The following is a 26,696-nucleotide window of genomic DNA, read 5'->3' as shown; positions in this document are numbered from 1 at the left end:
TTCGACAACATACATTGGAAATTACGTCTTCACATGTAGGATTATTTGTAAGCTTCTTTATGCTAACTTCAATTTGGGACGAGTGTAAACACGATTGCGCGGCGCGGTAAGACCACGCGGGGAGCCCTCGCGTCATTCGGGCGGGAGTTATCGCGAGCTACACCCGCCATGTCCGTGCGCGTAGAACACCGGGATCGGGATCGCGATCGCTTCTCGAGACATTCTTCCCGCGCTTCAGTCGACCTCGCGTTTCCCAGTGGATCATCACGGGACCACTCCTTCCGTTCCGTGCATTCGGGCCGTGTGCCCAGAGTCGCCAGCGATGACTTGATGGTGCCAGTGCGCACCCTTCGCTCTGCCTCGTGTCGTGCCGCTCCCGGGGCGCCCCATCGCTTACGAAGACACCACTCATCAGCTGCGGAATGCGACCGCACGCGCCGCTCTCGTCGACACACGCTGGAGCTGCCCAACAGCCGCGGCCCTAGCGTCCGCAGCCGGTCCCCGGAGCCGCCGCCGCCGCAGCCTGTGGAGCCCGAGGTGCCAACTGAAGACGCGGGGAAGGAGGCTCGGAGACGGCGCGTGGTCACCGCCGTGGCTGCGTCCTTCTTCATGTTGGCGCTGGCGTCGGTGCTGGTGGTGGTGGTGACGCTGACGCACAGCTCTGTGCTCCGGGCACACAACCAAACAGCCAAGTACTACACGTTCTCCGTGCCGCCGCACCATCCTCTCAGTGAGCCCCGTTCATGTTGCCCCACCGTCGCCCCTCCCGCTTCGCATGCGACTGTCTCCGACCCCGAGATCCAGGGGCTGCGAACGTCATCACCAGGCGCCGACTGCCCGGCCATATTTTTGGTACTTATTAGTACGTTAATTACCTATGTAGAGTTTTCACTGACTTTTATTATTGTCCTATTTAATTTTTACTGGACCAAAAAGTTCCGTTAACTCTGCTGGGCTTGATCTTCTTTCAACGTCTAAAGATGCACATATCGCACGTTCGCAACCCCCTTCTGCATGCTTAGATAAGTTAGATGTCATGTGTTGTTTATATTTTAATTATAATTTTCTATATTGATCTTACATATTTCTAAGTATAAGTTATATTAGGAAACCGTTAAATTCTCCGTACCAGAGTAATCCTTTACCTTGATTACAGTAAATACTTAATAGATTATCCATCACCGTTGTGGGTTTAATATACTTCAATTCTTGTGATGTTGATTATAAGAAAAACGTCTAGTCGAAAGTTTAATTATAAAAGCACCCTAATTAAAGCATCTTCTTTAATTAGTAACTTCCAATTTTATATTTATACTCAAGTTCTACTTTAGGGCGATCAAATTACTCGAGTAATTATTCAGTATACATAATGTTTTACAATTACAGCGTAAAATATAAAAAAAAACGTGCTACTCGAGAAAATCTCGGTAGGTACTTTCGTTTTTATATTCCTCAAAAACATGTTGTACAATTTTGCAAAATATTCCAGCAATGTTTACTCTGACAATTAGAAAATGTGGAGTTAAAATCCTCCGTATAATCAGTTTTCTTTTCATTAAAGTAGGTGTAGGTAATTGTGTAACGTGGAAGAAACATAATTTAAAACAGTTTTTATAAAAATAGTGTCGCAAAACGGGAGTAGAGTCGTGTCTATATTATCAAATACATATTCAATAGCGTTATAGCTTATGCTGATATCGAAGTTTCTATGGAAATATAGAAATATTTCCATAGAAACTTCGATAACAGCGAGGATGTAAAACAATGCGCTTTTACTTCGATTAGTATTTTTTAATAACTATAATAAGTAAATCTCAACTAAAAGTTAAAGTACAATTATAACAAAACCTAAATAAATTTTGGGTAAATCACAAATTTGGACCGAAGTATTATATATTTTGGATAATTCGTGAGAGTATCAGTGAAACTTTTTGTCCCTAACGTATGGTTGGTAGTTGGTATTGCCAACCTGTTGCCAAAATCTTTAGAGATACACGTGCCTTTGACTCGGGTAATCGTTTTCAATCTTTATGATAAAAGCTAAACTTTTCAACATTTAGTACCTACACAAAAAAAAAATATCTGGATTATTTATAAAATTTATTTATTTTAAATACTATAGGATGTAGTTTACCGATTGAGTCTATCTAAAGTATTGGACGGATTCGTGACGGACCAAAAATAAATACAGATAGAATTATTTGACGCCATGTGATAAAAAAATAGATCATAGCAATATTTTTAATTTACATTTTATCATAATTTCCATTTTAATTGTTCTCATGTCTTTCATTTCACAGTAAAGTGGCTGTGACATTATAAAAGACGGACGTGATGAAGTTTTAAGAGCTCCTTTGTGCTATTTAGCAACGTAAAAATGAAAATCTTAGATATAATATACTCGTATACCTATCTATACCATCATTGTTCGAAGTCACGGGACTTTCAATAACCATTGTACGCAGATCTTGTGCGATATCACTAAAAGAAGTATGTTTTGGAAATTCGATACACGAACTACTATTAAAAAATATCTATTCATACAAAATATATACTCGTGTATGTATTTGAATACTACCTAGGTTTAATTCATCTCTATGCATACAATATTCTATGACATAAGTACATGTACCTACCTTTGTTTTTGTGTTAAATAAATAGGTCGGCGCTAAGCACTTAGCTAAGCATCGCACATTATTATCGAGGGTAACTATGGCACGTTTCATTTGGGTAAAAGTCGATAGTTACCGTGAAAAAGGGTTGTGAATCCTTGAACCTATGTTCAATAATTTCAACACCTAAAGGAATTGAAATTTTCAACGACAGTATGATGATGTCGATGTTGATGCTCGTCGAAAATTATCCGTTCTCATGATGTGCTGAAACTATTTCTATCGCGCATCCAATAACATAATTTCATTGTGAAAAGATACGTAACGTGTATTAATAGTCTATATATTTTATTCTTGTGGTTATAAATCGTCAAACAGTCGCGGATGTGGTTTCGCTTTTTGTTTACGTACCCTATAAACAATGACGTCAAACGATTCTTACTTTTTTCGACATGTGTTATTATTTTTAGACGTGTAAGTAAATTTCATCCGCGGTCTCTTAAATAGGGCACAATTTTAAATTCCATGGGGAGGTGATTAATATAAGTATCTCTTGCGCGTGTAATTCTACATGAAGTAATGAAAAGTGAATACTGTGTTATGACTTATGAATGTAGTAGGTGAACCATTGATTCAAATTTACAATCGCACAAACCCGTTTAAAAATAAGATAGGTAAAAGTTATGATATTTAAAGCTTTGTTATTGATGGAATAAAAATATAAATTTAGTATTTAATATATTTTTAATAAAGAATATTAAATTATTCAGAATCAAAAGAAAATAACAATCCACTTTTATAAAACACGCAAAATTAAGGGAAAATTTTGTGATAACTTATCGAATTATTTTTATATTTTACTTAAGAAATAATTTCATGATGAAAACGATACGAACGGGTTGTGCTAAACATTCATTCTGAAAAAAAAGAATAAATTCTGAACCATTTAAATTCAATTAATTATTGGGATAATTTCCTCTAGCTGTTATTCTATTGGCACAAAAGTTGAAAAAACCCCAAAGTTATTTCTCTCGAGAATAATTAATAAAAATCCATTGCGTAAATGACAATACCAAATTAATTTGTTAAAAAGGAACTTTTTTGATAAATTTTCCTCAACAATCCTAGAAAAATGTAACCCATAAATTATTAAAGGTGTTAATAGAACCTATTATCTTAAAAGTTGAAACAAAACTAAAATAATAATTTTATTTTTCTACGCAGTAAACTCAAGTCTGACGGTCACTTGACATTGAGAGGGATTTTCATCCATATCATCAACACCTTGTTGCCTATTATATCGTTGCTTGATATTTTATTTACATATAAATTCATAAAAAGGGTAGGAATAGTTTAAAAATATAAAATTGTTCGTAACTGAGTATTACATATAAAAAGAATGCTAGATAATAGAAATTTTGATGCTTTTTATATTAGTAGGATAGAGCTAAGGCTCTATCATAGAGTAACATAAATACAATACAATACAAAACGACTACAATTTAATTAAAGTCGATAAACACAAATAATTTTACATATAAAACTAACAAACAGGATATTCTTTATTAGTATCAGAAGTAGGATATACTCTTATTGTTAAATTGAACCATCTAGTAAACATGGCACCCGAATTAAGTAGTATTGTATTAATCTACAAAATTTGGGAATATGCCAGAAAGTAACAGTTTCGTTAAAATACAGAAAAGAAAAGTATAATAAATATATAATACCATCACTTCACGCTAGAGGAAGTTTCTCCTTTTCTCTGGGCCTTTTGTAATTTTGGGGTTAGATTATCCGGTCGCGGATGGATCCCAGATTTGATGTTTATTGCTCTGTGGTAATGTAAATTTTCTGTTGCCAAAAATGTAACTTGGAAACACTAGAGGCTGAGCAATGTGATTGTTGTTTTGATTTCAGGATCAAAAATTAGGAAATTTTTGCTTTCAGTAGTTTGCGAAAAGCTTAACAGATTATTTTATGTATAACTAGCGGCCCGCCCCGGCTTCGCCCGTGGTACATATGAAAAATAGATGTTGGCCGATTCTCAGACTTACCCGATATGCACAGAAAATTTCATGAGAATCGGTCCACCCGTTTCGGAGGAGTATGCAGAGTAACATGTGACACGAGAATTTTATATATAAGAAGATATACAAGATATATTATTATATGTATATTACATTCAAAGGAAAAATATAACATTTCTTGTTACACATAAACTTCATTCTTCTTATTCACCTCTACCGAGTTTATTCTATGCTACAAAATGTCCTGTCTTATCAAAATGAGTATAGCCACTTTGTGAAGCGCATTCCTCCGGATTAATATGCCTTAAATAAACTTATATAACACATCGATTTCTGTACTGAACCTTTTGAAACACGAACAATAATAATATTCCATTCGTTTCAAAATATCAAGTACAATATCATTGTTATTTTGAATAAGATTTTAATCAATAAGGCGGTTGGGAAGCAGTCGAAAGTTAATGTACGTGGAATGGTTCTTTCAGTATCGAAAAACTGGTTTTGCCTGCGGCGTGGCTTAATATATTACGTAGCTTTTCACGGAAATTTTGGAATTTCTTTAAACGACTGGATTCAGGTATGCTTTATACTATAGTCCTAGTCCTACCTGTCTCTTTTTCGGTATACCTGCTCTCCCGGCAGACGCTGATGGACCTATTGCCCCTTTTCGTGATTTATCTCCATAAGACCCTTCCTTGTGCGTTAACAAAAACGTAAACTAAAAAATTACCCGAATTACTCGAGCCGTTTTCGAGTTTTACGTTTAGCAACACATTTTGCAATTATTGATAAGAAGTCCACTCACTGTAGTATTTAAAGTATGAAAATGTAAGTCAAGACGCACTCAACATGAAAGTACCTACGTTTTAGTCAAATGTTTTTGAGTTCAAGTTTACGGTGTACCTTTAGTTTTAAATGCCACTAGACTTATCCCATTGCCAGATTCAGCCACTTTAAAATAATTGTGAAAGTATTTTACTTGTTTATTTTGGTGATGTTTTCATCATATTTATTTATGTTGTTTTTTTAACTTGGAATTAACCTATCCAAAAATATTGTCTTGTTACGTAATAATAAAAGCCTACCTTAGCTCTGAAAAGAAAATAAAACATACATTTAGATTATCTTACGTAAAACAAGTTTTAAAAGGGTACGAGCATAAATAACTTCCTAAACATATTTGTAGAAGGTATTTATTTTATAGCAGTACTTCATGTTTATCGATTTTATTGCCCCGTAACTTCGCTTATACGAATATTTTAAAAATACTTTTACTTGTAAAGTCTTATAACTGAGAGATAGAGCATATCAATGATAAGAGAGAGAAAAAGTGTAAACAAATCACTGTAGTGTCAACTAACATACCCGGTGTCACAACAGTCACATCTAAATAACCACTATTTGTGAACGAGCTTTATATTTCATTATGAAACAGATTCGCCATAAGATTTCAAGTAAACGCCTTCGTAAAACTTCAAAATCATTTAAAATGCTTTTAACTGTATTCACGAGGAAAAATTTCTTCCCCACTTTACGTATTGAACTACTTTAACTAATAACGTTTGCCTTTCACTTACCAAATTTAACCTCTCCTTTAATTTAGCCTCGGGTAACTTTAGGGTAAGAATGTGCTTATTACAAACAAAACATTACATCTAAACATCGATACAAGCTATATAAGCTTTATATAACTGATTAAGTTCAAAGTATTACGTATGAAGCCACTCAATATCAAAAATATGAATTTATAAGGAGCTTTCAATTACAGGAAGTTATTGGAATAGATTATTCTTGAAACGAATTTGAAATGAATCATTTATTCCTAATAATACCTCAGTCCTCATATAGAATATCGTATAATTATGTAAGACCCTAGTTAATAAGCTTACCGAAGGTTTTATGAATTCAAATTCAATAAAAAGATGAAAATGCTTTTGTTCAATTCAATTGACTACCACATTTATGTAAGCTGTATGGACTGTTGGGGATGTTTATAAAAACACAAGAATACCTTCAGATCTCGATATGAATTGATTGGTTGATATTTCTATTAAATTTTTAATTCATACCTACTAAGCCAGGTACATATTGTATCGTCTGAATTGGTTTAATAAGCAATAACACCACCGTGGATAGTACGAAAGTTTAATCGTACTTCGTTTACATTGTTCATAAATTCTCACGAATATGAACGAAGCGATTTAAAAAAGAAAAAAATATCCATTTGTGAACGAACGCTCGCTAGGTAAAGCCCAACTAATGGAAGATTCACAGTGAACTGTTCCAATGATTTAATGGACGACAAATGTAAATAAAAGCAGCTTTTCTCTTTGTTTTGAAAGATATATTCACAACTTATTGTTATTTGTACGCACGCTAAATGGCAATATACGACATTAATCATGACACATTTGATATGGTTTAATTATAGTGCTTTGATCGCGACTAATAAATCTAATACCAAATAGAACATATTGAATTATATAAGTTTAGGACTAGTCTGCGGTATTGTTAATATCTCTCAAATCTATGACCATAATATTATACTCCAAATGTAGTCTACGAATACTTATTTTTTACCCTTATCGGGATTGAGCAAGCAGTCGTCACCTCTAACAATATATGGAATACATTTGTTGTAATGTAATGCCGTAAATTTCAGATGACATGTAATACGAAGAAGAAGAAAGCTTTAAAAATTATACCCTTTTGCGGTGTCTCGTGATGTATGACTGTTATTTGCTCACGTTGCAGTTGTTTTATTGTGCACGTAAATTAATTTCTACGTCCTAGAAAACTGTAAAATATGAGAGTCTATTTAATTATTATATTATAACTACTTCTGGCCCGTTTCGTAATTAATAAACCTATAATATAAATTAATTGATTTCTCCGCAATAAAACTAAATATATAAACTTTGATCCCTAACTAAGTGTCAATATGAAAAATTAAACATTTTCTCAACAATAATCATAATAATGGCTTTCCTGTATAGCATATGTATTCAATCTGATTCTTCATTTATATTGTAGAAAGTCTCGAGTAAATCCATTAAAGCAATAAAAAGTTTCAAATGAACTTTCACCCCCATTTCATCCCTTTAGGGGATGAATTTCCATATAGAATTTACTTACTACGTACAAGAAACTTCTGGCGTACAAGCTCACCGTTTTCAGCTGCGCGATTTCAAACCGTTCACAGTCAATCAGTAGGTACTGTTCTTTAAATATAAGTCTATAAGTAGGTATATAACCTCTAGGTAAAGAACAGGTACACATTGCTTTGCGAGATGGTTTTGGTTGAAGACTTAATAAAAGTATTTTTTGTTACCAACTGTTGCGTTCTTTACAAGAGAAATTTTAAACTCTCGAGCATTTCGAATTCTCAAAGAGACTGACATTTTCGCCCTTAGGAAATACTTTAGTTTGAAATTATTCGTTGTATTTATCCCTCTTTCTCTCCAATATTAAAGATGATGATAAATTACAAAAAGTGAAAGAAGAAAAATCAGCGGTATAATAATTTATATAGAAGTTAGTTTTGTTGATTATAATGTTTTAATCATCTGCTATCTGCTTCAAAATTGTGCATAAAATTTCTGAAAATACGCTAGAAACCTGTATATACTGCTATTGTTTATATTTCTTTTTATTTGCGACTATCGAGTATTTTGGAATCATAAAAAGTTTCATAGAATGAATAGATTATTTATTCTATGAAACTTTTTATGGATGGATATGAATGTCACCGTAAATTCTATTTTATTTAACTATTGTAAGTTTATTTCAACGAAGTAGTAGATGTAATTTTATATTTCTTTCATAGGTGTTCCATCTCTGTGAAAATAAAAATAAGATACTAATTTTTAAAATAGTTTCGTTTTTTTATATCTGGGAATAAAATGGTACACACAATGTACCACAATTATTATAATTGTGCTTTAAATATGATTAAAATTAAAAAATTTATGCTAATATGCTGTGAAAAATGGTTCGTAATGAAAAACAAAGATTTCAACTAAATATGAAAACAACTTTCATACTCTTATTCCAATAATTAGCTTAATATTCGTCAAATAAACATTGGCCATCGTATCACAATTTATTGTAATAAACATCTGCAACAGATCCTAATGTGTATATACAAATACCGAACTTCAAACAACATCTATTAATATTAATGTGTCTATCGGCTGTGGGTGTGACTACAAAAAGAGCGTAGATTTATTATAATATACAGTGGGTTTGTATGAACTTGAAAGAGACGCTTTATTTATGTGATATGCATGACTGATGTTTTCCACATGATCGCCGCTAATGTTTCCAAGATGCAGGGCGACGTGTCAGGGCTCCAGCAGGGTCAATAGGACACACCCGTTTGACGTCATTCTTCATGTCATGTCAAACTATTTGTATTGTCTGCTGTGTTATGATAGTATCATGTGAATTTAATATTACTTTTTTGTATACGGCTTGCTTTCCGCTTTATTGGTTACATGGAAAGTGTTGGCTTTGAAAAATGAGATTATACGATGGATGTAGGTTGATGTATTTAAATAATATTTTGGAAATTTAAAGAACTATAAGGTGTTAAGTATTTAAAAACAGATGACGGTTTATTTCATTACTTAAATCATTGAGGAAAAATTCGTTGAACAGAAATCACGCACAGTTTCACTGTGTAATGAACACGCACGAACGCTTGCGCCTCCAGAGTATTTTTAAAGTCCTACACACTAGGTATGTATATTGAATACATAGTAGGTACGACATACTATAAATATATGGCAATCATATTATAAATTGTGTCCCTGTTTCTCTATATGCGCAATCTTTACTTCCCATTTTAGATTGCATTTAATATGTACTTATTAATTAATTAACGAAATTCAACCCAATCGTAATCGCCATATGGGTTCATCAGGCGACTATCCCAAATAACTGACGCAATAAATTATGAAACTATGTACGTTAATAACTGAAAAATGAGCGTAAAGGAAATAAACAATCAAGTACGTCGCATAGTTCTACGAATCCATTTTTGACTGAGGAAAATCGATGTTTGGAATGTGATCAGAATGTATATTGCTCCATTTGTGGATCAAAGTAATTCTTCTGTGTTTCACTATTCCCTGATGGACATTACGATACAATGTTCTAAAAAATCTGAAAATTTGGTGTGTTCGCTGACTATACTGACTGACTATACTAAATGACTGTCGTCATTTAAATTGACTCGATGTTCAGCCTTGCGATGGAGTTACGATGAAATGAAGTATGTATTATATGCTGAGTGACATCCCTCTTGACGCACTCTGTAGAAAACTTCCACGAATCAAGCGTGAAATTAAAAAAGTTCCATTTTTCAAGTGTCTAAGCACGCTAGGATGACTACTTCAGACGATGTTTTTTTAGTGATTGAAAAGTAGCTTTATTTCTCATGAAGTTAATGAAAATAGGTTACAAAAACTAATAACTATAACAAAGAAAAAGCAATTATTGACCATAAAAGTTTCCTTAAATTGTATATGTATAAGAACATTATTATAAATATGAATTTCTTCATTTCGCCTATTTATGAATTACTTTCTTAGTTCGCCTTCGACGCCTCGTGGTTCGTGCGTATCGATAATCTTGTCTTTAAAGTTTAAACATATCGGTTGATTTTAGAAGTGCTATTGGTTGATTTTAAAAACAATTCAAGAATATCTTAACTTACTACTTTACTACTTAATTATGTCAACTAACATCATTACTATTAATTTTTATATTCTAGAATTCTAGATAGCTTATTTTCCACCTTGAGTTATAAATTCATCTATTATCTCGCAAAACCTTTATTGATACTGTAGAACGTACAAAAACAATTAAATTATTATGAATTCAATTCAATTTTCTAGTTAACGTAATTATTTAACTCGGAAACAATGCTACAGCAACCTATTGTCTAACAATGAGCGGATCGTCCGTGGTTTATGCTTTGTATAAAGCTCATATAAACTTTACAAAAAAATAAAAAAAATAATGTATAAATCTTAACCACTGCTCTGTAATTTATTAACGGACTTCCAATGAAGAACATCGTTTACATAAGTTACAAATTACGTAATTGAACCAACATTTTTGTATTAAAAAAAACAATATTCAATGATAATAATATATCACTCTTATCACTAATATGAGTACCTAAATTACTGCGTAGTCTCTATAATTTTTGTTGAATGTCAAAATCAAAATTAGTCAGTTAGTTACTACAGAGTTAATAAAACCAATTAGTAACACCAATCTTAATTACATTTACCTAAATTATGATTTAAATATTCCCCAAAGAGACTTTGACGTTGTAAAATTAAAGTTGAAATTTATAAGGCTATAGTTGCTATGGGTTTCTAAAACCTTTCCGATCACTTTAGGTTTTCTAAATGTTTCACGCATTTTATTATATATTTATTAGTTATCAATTCTCTATTTCTAATTTTTAGATTAACCTTTAGTCATTAACATTTAACAGATCGACGTTTTTGTTTAGATCAATTATTAACCATAGGCAATAATGAATCACTGTAACTTAATTAAAAATACAAAGGTTAAAAATCCAATGTTGAAGTTCTGAAACATTTTTATAATCTTAATTCCTACACGTCTATAAAGAACACCAATGATGTCATAAATTGCGATAAATCTGATAAACAAAAATAACCAAATGTACATGGAATGCAATGTGGTATTAAATTGAATAGCATTTATTTTAATGTTTCAAAAGGAACGGTAATAAAACATCTCTTATTTAATCCTTTATAAAGTAGACCTTACAATTATTTATATCAAAAACAAATGTTATTTCTAAAAGCCAAGTGGAATACTGAAAAAATAGCAGAAAAAAGAGAGTAGCGAGACAGGCCGACTATAATTATTATTGGAAATGCTTTTATTGTTTCTTTTACAGAAATTCCTGTAGCGATTCTTTCTCATTTTGGTTTTCACATTTTTACAGTGACAATAGATAGTTAATTATTGTCATATTGTGGACATTAGTAATTTTGGACAAAGTTAATTTTGTAATTTTCATCCAACAACGAAGCTCTTATGAAGAAATAATAAAGTTTGAACTCGATTGGGACGTGAAAGCCATGAACAACGGTCCATTAGTTCGGAACTTGCTACTTCACGTGTTAAATGTTTCCAATATTGATCTTTAGCCTTTGCATATGCTCTTCTTCATATTAAATAGACATTATTTTTTTAACAAAATGATAACGTTTAACGTAACATTTTGCGCATATAGGGTATAGTTTCCACTACAGCACCCTCAACTGAGAATTATTGTTATAACTAGCGGTCCGCCCCGGCTTCGCCCGTGGTACATAATATTTACGTTTTCTCTACATAAGAACCATCCTCGTACTTCAAGGAATATAATAAAAAAAGAATTATCGAAATCGGTTCAGCCGTTCTCGAGTTATGCGCTTACCAACACATTTTGCGATTCATTTTTATATATAAGACTAGCGGTCCGCCCCGGCTTCGCCCGTGGTACATATTTACGTTTTCTCTACATAAAAACCATCCTCGTACTTCAAGGAATATAATAAAAAAAGAATTATCGAAATCGGTTCAGCCGTTCTCGAGTTATGCGCTTACCAACACATTTTGCGATTCATTTTTATATATAAGAGAAGAAGAAGAATGACAACAAACGTAGCGACGGAGATGACTTTATTTATAACGCGTATAAAGAGTTATATGTTAAATTCAAATAAGGGCTGATTTTTCAATCCTTGGTTAAAACTTATTCATCGAATAACGTATTAAACTACCATTTCAAAAATTTATTATATTTGTCCGTATTTGACAGTATACAGGTGACATTTTAAAAGTTCGTGTATTACTTTATTGGACGGATAAATTTTAACCAACGATTGAAAAATCGCCCCTAAGTTCATCTTCATAGTGCGACTTGTGTGCTAAAAGAAAACGCACTCTATCAATTTCAGTACCTACCTGTGATTTCAAAGTAACCACCTTCTTCTAAAAATGTTAGTTACAAACCTAATTTAAGTATTAATAATGATACTTTTTTCACTGTCACTTGTCACTTTCACTAGAGGCACAGGTGGTTATAAATTATAAATTAGGTTTCTTTAATACAATTCCCACAGGACCAAGATTTGGAAAATCCCACGAACAAAACCGCAGATACAAGCATACATTGTATTTTATAATACAGGTTACCTACGAAGCGTGCTCAGACTATGAAAAAATCCTATCTACTGTGAAAAATTCAGTGTTCAGATCAGAACAATATTTCTTTGAAATACGAGTACGTACAGTGCACGCTATTACTTATATTGCAAAATAAATTAATTTCAGAACGATAACACATACCTATAGTGCTTATTTTCGAGCGAAAAATAGAGCCTCATAATCTTTGCTTATGATAATATAATATAATAATGAATATTAAAAAAAATATTAGGTATAAAGTATCTTCTGTGCTAATCCAAACTATAATCTATCTTTTATGGTCAGTTATAAGAATGCTGATGATTTAACACCGACATTTACACTATACACGAACGACATTTCAACGACTATTTAAACATTTGAATTAATATTTATTTGCCAACAAAAGTTGTAAATAATCCTTCCGTCTTATACTTTTATATGTAAATGTTTGGTCTGTTGAAAACATGTTACAATTCTTATTCAGCACAACATTGAAATGCAACCGCCTGGCTTTCTAGAAAGTTATGCAAGTCGCGGTTATTAAAGAGTGTAATTGAGGCACGATTAGTGCCAAGAATCCTGAGAATAACTTATAAGGGCTGCCGGTTTGAAAGTTACACCACTCCGTGATAGTCAACAAGTCCCGAGAATAGTTGAAAAGCCGCAACTAAAGCTTTTAGAGGTTTCTTTTAATAGTATAAATTAAAAGTATCACTTTCTCGTGTAAACCTTTAGTTATTGTATAGTGGACAAGTTTATTTCAAAGTTTAACAAATGTGCGTATTAAAAAACGTGTCCAACATTCTAAGCCCCTTACAAAGTAGGTACCTACTTATCAATCGATGACTGTCCAATTACTTCAGAGAGTACCAAAGTCTTATTGATACACTAGATACAATGATATATATATATCATATATATATGACAATAAGAAGATACTTATATCTTTTAAGCGTTTAGATACGACCTTGGCTTGAATTTCTCTCTGCATTGTAAAATTTATTTTTGTATACTTACACGCTAATTAATGTCTTCGCTAAACCGTTAAATCTTTTACAGCACAAATATAAATCGTTTTAACATTGTTTACATAAAATACAGTCAATGAATGTTACACTAAGACATTCATTGATTGCATTTTCCTGGAAAGTAGAGCAACAATTCACATAGCCTCCTATTTCCAAGTTATTTTACAGTTCCAAGGTCACGTTGGCGTTTTTAGCCAGTAAATGGAAAATTTGGGGCCGACAGAGGAGGAAAATATGACTTTCTGATGCTAACAATGCTATTCATATCTATAATTATGATCATCTTCAACAAAAGAGTCATATTTATGAACTGTCACCTCCTTAAGATTAAATTTAGAAATGTTGAGAAGCTTCTTGGTTGAAAGCAATGTTTACTAGTTCAAAACTGGAAATTTTGAGTTGACAGATCTCAAAACGAGGCTTACAAAAATTCCCTTTTAGCTTATGTCCCCGACTACTCTCGTTTCAATAAAGATTTATGAAAAAACAGTGATTTATAATGAAGATAGAAATGGTGCTATAGTATTCTCTCAACGTTAAGTTACAGTAGGTATATGATAGTATTTCTTACCGCATGGAAATGCACCAGGAGCTCTTCTAAAGCTTTTGCTACGGAAATCCGTAAATCTGCACAGTATTGCATTCTTGACGAGGCCTTTTTGGCTTTTTATACATAGGATCGACCCTATTTCAATTGTTATTATTTAAATACTCTACTGTTCCAATTAGCGCATTTTTATACTTAACTAAGAAGAAACATAGCGGAGTCAATAGATATAATAAACTCATGTATAATAACTCATGTAAACAAAAAAAGCTAATGATGATCATCCCCTATGTTATAAGTCGTTTGTTATATGAAAACAAATTATTTACTTGTCCCTTTCTTAGTATTTTCTAGTAGTTTATATGAGCAGCAGTAATTTTCTCTTCATATTTTGAAAATTATTGATTTCGCAACGCATGGACCATCATTATCTTGTACTATCTGTAATTTATCATAATGCCATCAGGAATTTGGTACATTCTTTGTTTCTTTACTAATATCTAATAAATATTAATTATCTATTATATCAAATGTTGATTTATGAGTAAGGTACAGTGATTTATTGAACTTGTAGTGAAATGTTTAGTTGTTTTTGTGCCCTCAATTTATCTAAGAAAGTCCTATATGAGTCGCACAATAAAGAGAGGATGCTTTATTTCTATTAGACCTCCTAGTATATACTTAATTTCTATTAGAGCAGTATTAATAAAAGAAAAAGCGTAAAGAAATCAACTTTGCAATTTATTATAATTATTTATACAGGTCTTATCTTGAAAATATTATAAAATGTATCCAAAGGTCGTCTTATAAAATATCAGTATATTAGATCATTTTAATTTACCTAGAATATTTTTAAAACTATAAAGCTCATGAAATTCTTACTAAGATATTCAGTAGGTATGCATTATAAATTCATTAGCCTGGGACTTAAGGAGATGCTTACATAAGCAATAATACCTACGCAATAATTATTATTACCCATCTCTATCTCATTTATATGTATTCTAATATATTAAAAAAATCAAAAACGATTTATTCAGTTATGACGTTATTTTATTTTAAAATATCACTTTATCAGGTAACTAAGTAATATAACATTTAATAAGGAAAAAATTAAAAAGTACCAAATATTTTGAAAACCGAGTTTATTAAACTTGACGGTGATATTTTTATCTAAACGTTGAAAAAATGATACTTATGTAAGAGAAAATGGGCGATCTTTTTGTCCGTGGGTTTTTACGTTAACGAGATTACAAATAACTGAAGCAATTAATCAAATAAGCTAGCTTAGTAAAAGTTTCCATTTAAAGCAGTACAGGATCAACTTAATTCGAATTCATTATTGAATTTTTAACGTTTTTGAGCTAGTGGAAATGTTTAAATGTAAATATTTTTATCCTTGACTTTCCATTAGGTTTAATGTATTTAATGATAATTCGATAGAATGTTTTTAAATAAGATTCCGACTTGTAAGTATGAAACTTTCAGTTTCACAATAAGATCTAGACTCGGTTAATAAATCAATATGAAAAGAATCAGTCCCCCATATTCTGTGCACATGTCCTTCATGAGAAAACACCTATAGTAGGTACCTACACCGAATAATCTAGGATATCTGTTAGGTATATTATGAACAATGTTCGAAGGCAACTTAGAATATTATGATAAACCACGACACAGAAATAGCTCTTTATGTAAGTAGCAAAGTATCGATCACAAATGTCATATTTTCCAGGTTGTATAATTAATTACAAGAGAATTGTTTGAAACAATTGCGAAGTTTGTTTTTGAATAAGAAAATTTGTATTTTGAACACTTATTTGAACAATATCCTGTAAGGACAGGTGACAGAAGGGGAAATCGGTATTTTGTAACTTTTTATTTTTCGTCGTAAACCTTATAAGTACTGTATTTTAAGGGTTGTATCATAATTCATAAATACATATAAAAAGCGAGTACAAAGACTGAATATTGAAAATACTATTTTTATGATATTGCAAACCCTTATATAGAAATGAAAGGATTTTGCAATTTATTATAATATTTTTAAATAATTAATAATTATTGCGTACCTACCTAAATCTTTTCATTGCTTTTCCGTAGGCATATTTTTGAATGAAAATATTAGATAATTTACATACCTTCATAGTTCATATTATCCATAAGTGTACCATACATAACATAATTATCATTATTAGGTAAGGAAATTCGTAAACTAAAATCAAAATCAGCCTTGGAAATTTACCTGACCTTTAACTATCGACTGTATGTTGAATATTATAAGACGAACCTCTTTAAATACTTATGACTTATCGTTCCTAAGTAGTTGTGCCCAAGAATGTGTGTCCCGTAAGCTATGCAAAGTGCCTTGAACACCGTATAAATACACGTAGACCGTATAGTTATTTTAGAATTTTCATCAGCTTATGTTTCGTTGTGACGTCAGAATTAAGCATATACTATATCACATATGTTTTCTATTACATATCTTATAACATTTATGCACTTAGTACTTATAGATATTAGGTACCACGCCAATATATTTAGTCGTAAGGAAAAACCTGTGCTATAAAAATAACCATAAGAAAAGTCACGTAGGCAGGTAGATATGGTAGCTTTCATTGTACTTTAATATTGAGATCGCAATTACCATCGACCAATCTGAACTGGGAGACTGTAGATTCGTTTTTAATGAAATGATCTACCTTTACCGACCTATTTATACCTACTCGTATACGCCGGCAAGAGATGAATCAGAACAACGTTAAAATTTGAAATTATTCTCGTACATGCAATCACGTGTTCTCACGTGTTTATGAACAGAAGTAATGGTTACTTATAAAGTTTAGACCGATGTTATTTATGATCGAGATCCATCTGTTTCGTTTTGTAAATCAAATCGATTGTAAAGAAAGAATAATAGCCGTTTGTATTGCGTTTAATGTACCATTAATATAACCTCCAAAGTTTATGAAGTAGCAAAAAACACCGTACCTATATCTCCTATATGCTTGGTATATGTTTCTAAGTTTCTGTAGGGATAACGGGATAACACGAATCGAAAACTCAGTGAATTGCGTATACTCAGTACTGACAACTAATAAATCATATACTGCTTATCATAATCGGAAACTGAATAGCAAATGTGTTATTTAGCACATAACTTATGAGAATACGTATATAAGAGAACCGAGTGCCGCCAAAGTATGTGTATCTGGATATTTTATGTATCGAAGCTTTTATTATAAATGCTTATTAATTATTTGAAACAAATAGATTATACAATATTAATTAAGATTTAAGACATATTCTCCTCTGTACCTGAATTTGAACTCTGAAAGGATTAAGATGAATTTCGATGTAATATATTGGTATGTATGAGAATACTTGTTGAGATTGAGAACGGAAATCACTAGGTATAGGGGAGAGCTGAAGCCGCCTTTAAAAGATAGTCATTCATATTATATGTATTACCTATAGATAGGTACTAGCACTTGACAAATAAGGGTTCAATTGATAAGTTGGATTCAATTTTTCATTGGAGACTTATAAGTCGAACTTTTTTATTAAAGTCTCCCATGAAAAATAGAACTCGGTTGATCAATTAAGCGTAATGAGTCGTACCTAATTTGTATAGTACGTGAAAAACGTATTAAGGGTACATATTTGTTCCTATACATAATTATCCGTAAAAAAAGGTTTCACAAGAGAAAGGCACGATACACTACGTAATACATACCTATATTACTATACGTTTAAACAGTTATATGACTAAGCATTTTCGTAAAACCTCGCTTAATTAAAAAAGGCTTAACATTTCGATCTCCCGCGATTTATTCTGGTTAAAATGTAAAGATATCCTCTTATAGCTTACCTTCGGAGACTTTAGTAATCTAGAACTTAATTTCCATTTCGTTCTAGATCTTTACAATTTTGAAGTTGTATTTCAAGAAGCTTATTATTATTTCTATAAAACAAAGTTGATTATCAGCATAGCTTTGGGTTTCCATTTTAAGAATTAAATACCTATTCAAATTTTTATTTTATTTTTCTTTTATTCCCTATCGATATAAATTCAATTGTCTTCACTTTTACGTGAATAGGTAGGTACCCATTATTATCAAGTTCGATAATAAATGATTTAGGCCGACTGTTGATTGAATAAAAGTGGAATGGTTGTGGTTGCAGTTTTCTAACATTGGTCGAACAAAAATAAGCATTAGTATTGGAATTAGGTATGTAGAATATCAAACTTAAGCGTTACTCCACCTCTTAACAATTGCCCTGAATCAACCTATATAGTGTAGATAGCATTATATATTCGCCCTATATACGTACTCAAACTAAATCATAACTGTGAGGGTGACTCATATACCGAATGTCAAAATCCATCTTACCTTGTGTTTCGCTCGTTATCAGCTAGTAAGACGGAGGATTATCGGAATCCAAGTGAAATGTGAAAAGGTGATAAATATTTGTTTCGCGACATTTGTATTACACGAGTAATGCTGAATAAACTTGCTCGCTCTGCTCGCTTCGTAAACATTGTCACATCCGCTAGGTTTCTTTCGAGTGAAACTAATGTTGGGGTGCATTATTATTTTATTAAATTTCAAATATCTCCATTATAGATGTCGTGAAAACCTACACAACTCTATTTTGAGAACTGAATACAAAACCGGTTCTTAAAAACAAACGTTTAACCATTGTACCATGAAGTCATACTACTTAAAATTTATAATTCATTTATCTCTATCAATAACTCTAGCATATGAATTTTAAGTCTTCATTACCACAATTCGCGCTATTGGAGCAATAGAGCTAATAAATCACCCCATGATGAAGAGGAGTCGTTGTTTATAAATCCAGATTTGGCCACTTATTTACACGCCTCGCATCTACTTTGGAATGAGGCCAAAGCGTCACGATATTTCTGCAAACTGCGAAAATTACACGGATTCTATGTACTTTCTAATGCCTAACAGACGCGCTATTAAAAAGTCGAATGTGTAATAAAATTTCATTCTAACATTTTACGTTTATTATAAACTTCTTGTAATAAATAGATCGGATGCTAATTGCAAACCAAGATGAAAATAATAGGCAATCTATGAACCGTAATTTCATGATGATCATTCATTTCCTAGGTTCGTAATTGCGATCGTAGGAAATTATTTATTATGCTTATCAAAGCCAATAATATATTATATCCTATAACCTACTTTATGAAGAATAGTAGGTTAGAACTAAAAATGATATATTATGTATGTTTTCCTCATCACTTCTCATTTTCTATTTCGATAGTTTTGAATTTTTAAAATATATTATAATAGTTATATTCCGGTATTAGTTATTCTCTCTTTTATCTAAAAAGAAATGTCCTTGGCTATTTCAAAATATAAATCATAAAATAAATATTAAAAAATTAAATATCCAAGAAAATCTTTCCAAAATCGACTGTATACAAACACTCTCTTTTCAGTATCCGGGGATTTAAAAGTCTATATACCTAAAAGCATCCATTAATTCAACACTGCTGGCGTACCAACTATTTGCCTAAAATTCTCTTTTAATACGACCGCACGTCTTTGAATTTCAAAAAAGTAAATCAGTCGCATAGAATATACGATCGAGATTATAAACCCGTGGGTTTATTCATCTGGAAACTCGAAGTGGGTAGCATTCAGGAATATTTGAGCGCATAAATATATATCAATTCATGTGACGGACACCAATATTTTGCGTAGATGATACTACATTTTCCATAGAATTATGTCTTATATTGCCTTTCATGAAGTTGAGACGTTATTTTGTAAGTGAACATTTATCAGTATTTAGGTATTGATGGAATATTGTGAGGCTCTCCAAGAACCAAAAAGTTGACGAGTTGAAGAGGACATGTGACAAGTGCCAACCCGCACTTGGCTCGCGTGATGGATTATGGTCTAAATCCTCATTGGAGACCTAAGTCCCTGATATTACCGTATAATAAATCCTTTTCCATATAAAAACAACTTAATCTAAAGATTTAGGATTAGGATATACATTTTAGTAGAACCCCTTTCAAAGCACAGTAGTACAATAAGATAGGGTACACATAAGACATCTATGCCTTGTTATTCTTATTTATAATTATCAACTAGCGACCCGCCCCGGCTTCGCACGGGTGCAATACTGATACTAAATACACTACAGAAAAATTGTGAACGTTGTATAGGTATAAAAATATAGCGGCCCGCTCCGGTCTCCGGCATCGCACGGGTATAAAATACATAGCCGGGCGGCCGCAAACGCTACGTCCTGCAATTTTTAAATCTGTAATATCTTCGAAAATATTCACTTAAATCATACGGTGTAAAGGGCCATATATATTAAATGAACAATGTATCCATGGTATTTAATTGGTTAAGGATTAATGCTGTATTGGTTAAAATCGCTTCGAAAATTAGCCATTATTTGTCGTAAAAAGTAAATGACAAAAAAAAGTTATTGTGGGTTATCCATAAGAGATAGACATATACCATCGCGGACTTTTCTGTAGACCATTTCAATGTGTATAATACTTAGTACATTATTTTGATAAAACTCGTAGGGTTCAGCCTGCGTTTGCAATGTAAGCGGAATAAATGTAATTTTTTACGACATCACATTAGAAACCTCAAAAATAACAGTACTTCTCCACTACTTAATGGATCTTATTATACATATAAACCTTCCTCTTGAATCACTCTATCTATTAAAAAAAACCGCATCAAAATCCGTTGCGTAGTTTCAAAGATTTAAGCGTACAAAGGGACATAGGGACATAGGGACATAGGGACAGGGAAAGCGACTTTGTTTTATACTATGTAGTGATTTGTCATAATTACATAAACGTAGGCACGAAAATAAAAAAAAGTCCTTAATATATCACGAAAAAACAACGGCTATGTCCAACAGAAAATGCTTTTTATCCAACAATTACGCAGTTTTAATCCAGTTACGTTCTAGCTAACTTCGTCACCCCGGTCGCGCCGTGTTAGCGCCGTCGCGGGTTGCCTCAGTTTAACTTTATTTGTTTGGGATAATTAATGTCGCTTTACAACACTTTGAATACCTTTAAATGGAACTTTTGGTCCGTGTAAATTGCTTTAGCGAAAGAGAAAGCAACAAAACAGGTATCAAATTTGAGTTATATTTCAAAAGGCTTCTATCTCATTACTTTTCTATTAAATTTTATATGGCCTTAATTATTTTTGGGACGTTAAAATTTTAATCGTGTTAATGACGAAAGTTATGTCTGAAATGGCCCTCGTTAACTTATTAATAAAAAAGTGAAAGTACCTATATAGTAATCCAGTAAAGTACCTGATAATGTACTATGATAGACCTCGGATGTTCGACTCTACTTGCATTAAAGTGAATCCAATCATTCGAATGGCGTGTGAAATATAATTAATGAATTGTATTTTAAATGTGTTGTTAAAGCTTTAATTGCGAAACGCAATTCACGTTAAATCCAATACCATAACTAAATAGTACCGATAATACCCCTCTTAGCCGAGACGTCGATTATTTTTAAACTTAAAAAGGTTTGGTGTCAGAATGTATCTACGTCCCGCGTAGCAATTAGTGCTCAAAAATCATATCATGAACAGGTCTGGCCTCGTTCCTATTTAATAATACGTATAGATATATAGCATTTTACAGTACGCTTCAGCGAAAAATATAAAGTATAGTGTGTGAGTGTATTTTTTTAGGCTTTAGTGAACAAAACATCAATTATAATACTAAACGAAGCGCACTATTACTACAACCACTTCAAATCATATCAATGACCTTACTACCTTTTATGAATAATAATATGATGATTTCATTAAATTGAGTTCAATTTGCAGTTCTAAAGTTTATGAATAAAGTATCTTCGCTTTCTCAGTTCTATAATGTATTAAATATTGGTGTGATGTTATATATTAAGATCTTACCCTTGAAAATATGACCCGTGCTGTTATATTTTTCATCGATTATTATGTATTACTTGTGGCACTGACTGCAAGGTCTAGTTGAAAAGATTAGAAATTACACCGATTCCTCTGTAAAAGTAGGTAGGGTAAAACCAGGAAAGATAACGGCTAATTTAATTGTAGTTGTAAATGAAATAATATGTAATTCATTCGTTAAAATAGTTATTACAATCGAGACGACTGTACTCACTATAAAGAATACATATTTGACTAAAAGCATCCTTCAAAGTCGAAACCAATGAATTGCTAGTTATACGTCGTACACGGAATTATGTGATAATAATTGTTTATATGTAAATAGACGCAACTATCTATTTCTAAGAAGTTCACCTACTTACCGTTTAAAATAGAAAGGCTACACTTGTCAATACTTCTTTATACATTCTATATTTAGATAATCGTGTTTCAATAAACACATGTTCTGTACCTTATTATTATTTTTCGGAGGTATATCAAAATTGTACAGAAATAAACCGAATATATAAACAAAATCGGAATTTCAAAGCTTACAACTTATGTATCGAGCTCTATTAATGATCCCTTATTAATTGTCGTATATTTTGGGTGAATATACTCGACTTACTATAATGTCTATTGTAATAGATATACCGAACTTCATATTTTTATAAAAAGTCCAATTTGAGGCCAGACAATTGACAGAATTCATTATAATAATAATCCTTCACATTTTCCATCCCCAGCCAAAGTTTTATTTGATAAGCCATTCGAATTTATAGCATGTGATTAGAAGCAGAAGCCTTAATACTATGACTTAATAATATAGGATCAACGTTCGTCGTATCGAAATTCGGAAGTATGAAGTTTGTAATAACATTATTAATATTCATGAATTCAGGTGATCACTTTAGAAAATATTCTTGTCATAAATGAATATTTTTCATGAATCATCGATGAGTGAAAAAATAGGTCAGCTTTCTGATTACGCGTCCGGAAATGTACTACTAGGTATATTTATTTTTATTTTTACTGTATCTTTGATGATGACTTGACTTGCGATAAGAATATTAATTGTCAAGATATTTGAAGATTTTTTATACGTAGGTACGAATATGGAAATAATTGAACCAATCAATTTCTTTTCATACTCTGGCTTGGCTGATAGTTTAAGAGCTAAGTTTAAGAGTGAAGAAGAAAAATACCGGTAGAGTCACTCACGGATTAAACATATTATATTTATAGTGATTACTTACATATTACAAATTATTGTCTAACAACAAGAATACTAAAACTTAATATTTACTGGAATATTAACCATAACATAACAGTTTGTTATAACTTTCCCGCAGCTTCTGTACTAAAACTAAACGTTTTACAATTTAATACTAACTTATATGATAGTAAATCTGCAGTTAGAATAAGAACAAGATTTATAAATTCATTGCGATTATATTATTCACAGAAATAGGTTGCTCTTAGTAATATTTTAATAGGTAGATATATACAAAAGATATATACTTCTTGGAATAAGACTCAGTTTTCAGAGATATTATAATAACGAGCAACACCAGTTTCATTAGACATCTTGTTACAAGTGAAATAAATTAACTTTATCACGTACATATTATATGAATAGATAAGCTTACTTGTGAGAAATGTAGCATACAAATCAGCTCACTATTTCAGAGAAACAAATGTCTAATCCCCCAGTAAATTATGTATTTGAAAATTGTGTTGTTTTCGAATGACCCCGTAATATGACTTTCTAATTTTTACCTACCCTAAAAGTTTGTATTTTGGAAAACTTTCTTTCGAGTATATCCGATGTTCTTGTATATGTTCTATGCAAAAATCTACATGAAAGTTTGGGGTATTATTCAGCGGTGTTGTTTGTCCGCAGTACGGCAGGAGAACGAGCGCCTGATGCACGACGTCCTCCAGGCGGGAATCGCCAATCGCACCCAGTCGTCGGGGGCATTGCGCTGACGCCGCGCTACTCGCCGCGCCCGCGGCTCGACAACATCAGGCCGGCCGCCGCCCCCCCGGAGGAGCCCCCCGACTTCACGCCGCACTTGGAGCCCTCGAATCGTGACTACGGCTTCTCCGTTTCCCTCCACGACGCACAGAACGCTTCCCAAACGGTGAACACTACTCTCGCGGCCCCTGCGTGAGCCGCTGGCTTCCTCTCTGTGAAGTGAACGCACAATGTGACGTCAATGAACTCCTCTATCCGTAAAGTCGGAGAGACGCTTAGTTAGATTATGTGAATTTGTGAATATAAATGGTTAAATGTTATTTGTTATTCGTGGGAGTGATCGGGATAAACACGGTCAGTGCTCCTGTAGGTATAGATGAAGTGTATCATCGTCGTTATTGTGGATAATTATCCTTTCCTATAAAGGAGGATGTATTGAATATTATTCTATATAATGTAGATCGACGTGAGATTTGTATGCGTTTTTAAATGTCTCGTCTCAGATTGCGGCAAACAGCACATTCAAAACTTATATAATATTGTGTTGTAGTTTTTATTTCTGTAAAGCAATTTTAAAACGAAACTCTTGTTTCGACCCCTTGTTCAAGGACAAACGCTTTCAGGTCACTATGGTTAATATAGATATATGTTATAAATATATAAATGTCGGATACATAATTATGTTTTATATCATATTTTATGAGTACCTACTTTAAATTTAAACTTATTAATTTTTGTGAATCTCTCCAAGATGTGTATGTTAAATAATTTGAGAATCCTGACTTTATAACTACGTATAAATAATTTAAATACTGAATAGTATACCTTAACTCAAGTCGTTTTATGGATATGGGATCAACTTGTACACAAAGACAAGTATCTTCGTATATTTTCACTCAACCTTTTAAAATCACTGCATAACTCTATTTTTTTATGACTTATAAGTATACTTTGTCTAAATTATATAAATAGTTGTATAATACCTTTCAAATAAGACCATTTCAGCACTAAAAGCTCTATGTAAATAAAATTTGACATTAATCAGTACCTAATCATGAAACTCTAAATATTTTTAAAATAAATTATTAAATGTCTTGAAATGTCCGCAATATATAAAATCATTTTCATTTAATTACAACAGTCTCTCATTACAAATTGTATATGCTCTATACTCTATAGTATAATAAATAATAATAAGTAATAACCAAATTTATCAACAAGTACGGTCAGCAACGATGTCCTGTTACTTATTCATTTTTCATCCTTAACTATATTATGTAATGTACACAAAACGTTATTTTTCTCATTTATTTTGTGATTATTTTATTGAATTTCAAAATTATTCAAAGTTGCTATCGACATACAATGCTGATTATACGTATACAATCATAAGTATCATTTCGGTTACGCCCGGTATCAGAGTCTAGAGAAAATTACATTTTTTAATTATTAAAAATACATGTCAGTTACTTTTAACTAAAAACCAAAGAATGCACTCATTTTTAACATACCTACCTATACTTATATGATTTATAAATTTTACTTAAATACCAATAAAAAAGATAAGTTGTAATTAAACTTATTCTCTATGTAAAGTTTACAAAGAAAACCAACATCCAGACGATTTATAGCACTAAGATTACTTCGAAAAGATAAAAGAACTTAGTGCAATAAAAATACATTATACGAGAACCGTTCTAAGAATAAATTGTAAAAAAAAATTCTTATGAAATGGAATATTACATAATATGGTTACCAAACCATAATCTAAAAAGGAACACAGTAAGTCAAATATTAGTAATTTATTATTATATTAATTAATATACATAATTACAAATATGGACGTATGCACTCAATAATGTAAGGCGATAAATAATAAACCGAATTAAAACTCACATCACGTATACATTTGTAAAAGGGTCAAAATTTATCAGCCAATTTGTCAAAAGTATTCGTGTTACCTATTGAAATATGAATTTCGGTGAAAGAGCTTAATTCGATTCCCCGTCACTGTTACTGTTGTATCCATTGCAATTGTAACAAAAAAAATCGTTTTTTAAACATTGTTAAAATATTTATACAAGTAAGTATATATTTCGTTCTTCTGTTCAGTTATTAAATAAAGGATGTGGGACCGTTTTATTAGTTTTTCATCACTTAGAAAATAGTTATTAAACATTTTAAGTATTGTATATTAGTAGGACTTTGATTATGCATATAAAACCATCGAATTATGTCCAGATTGCAATATAATCTAAAATATTGTTTTTGACAAACAAATCTATCGTAATTTATAATACTGCTATGATCGTTGTAC

At 31.9% G+C, this 26,696-nt stretch overlaps 1 protein-coding gene across 1 annotated transcript; it reads left to right on the top strand.

Moving 5' to 3' along the window:
- The first annotated feature begins 168 nt into the window (after positions 1 to 168).
- LOC149905074 (uncharacterized) lies at positions 169 to 24,903 on the top strand. Its single transcript, XM_090106472.1, has 2 exons — positions 169 to 730; positions 24,305 to 24,903. Exons 1-2 carry the CDS (start codon positions 169 to 171, stop codon positions 24,388 to 24,390), a joined length of 648 nt encoding a protein of 215 aa, XP_089962598.1. The 3' UTR covers positions 24,391 to 24,903.
- The last annotated feature ends 1,793 nt before the right edge of the window (positions 24,904 to 26,696 follow it).

The sequence above is a fragment of the Colias eurytheme genome, chromosome 10, assembly GCF_061535395.1.
Source record: "Colias eurytheme isolate Ceu_HAF_F1 chromosome 10, ilColEury1 Martin Lab GWU primary, whole genome shotgun sequence".
NCBI classification, from domain to species: Eukaryota; Metazoa; Arthropoda; class Insecta; order Lepidoptera; family Pieridae; genus Colias; species Colias eurytheme.
This window is presented reverse-complemented; position numbering and strand designations above follow the sequence as displayed.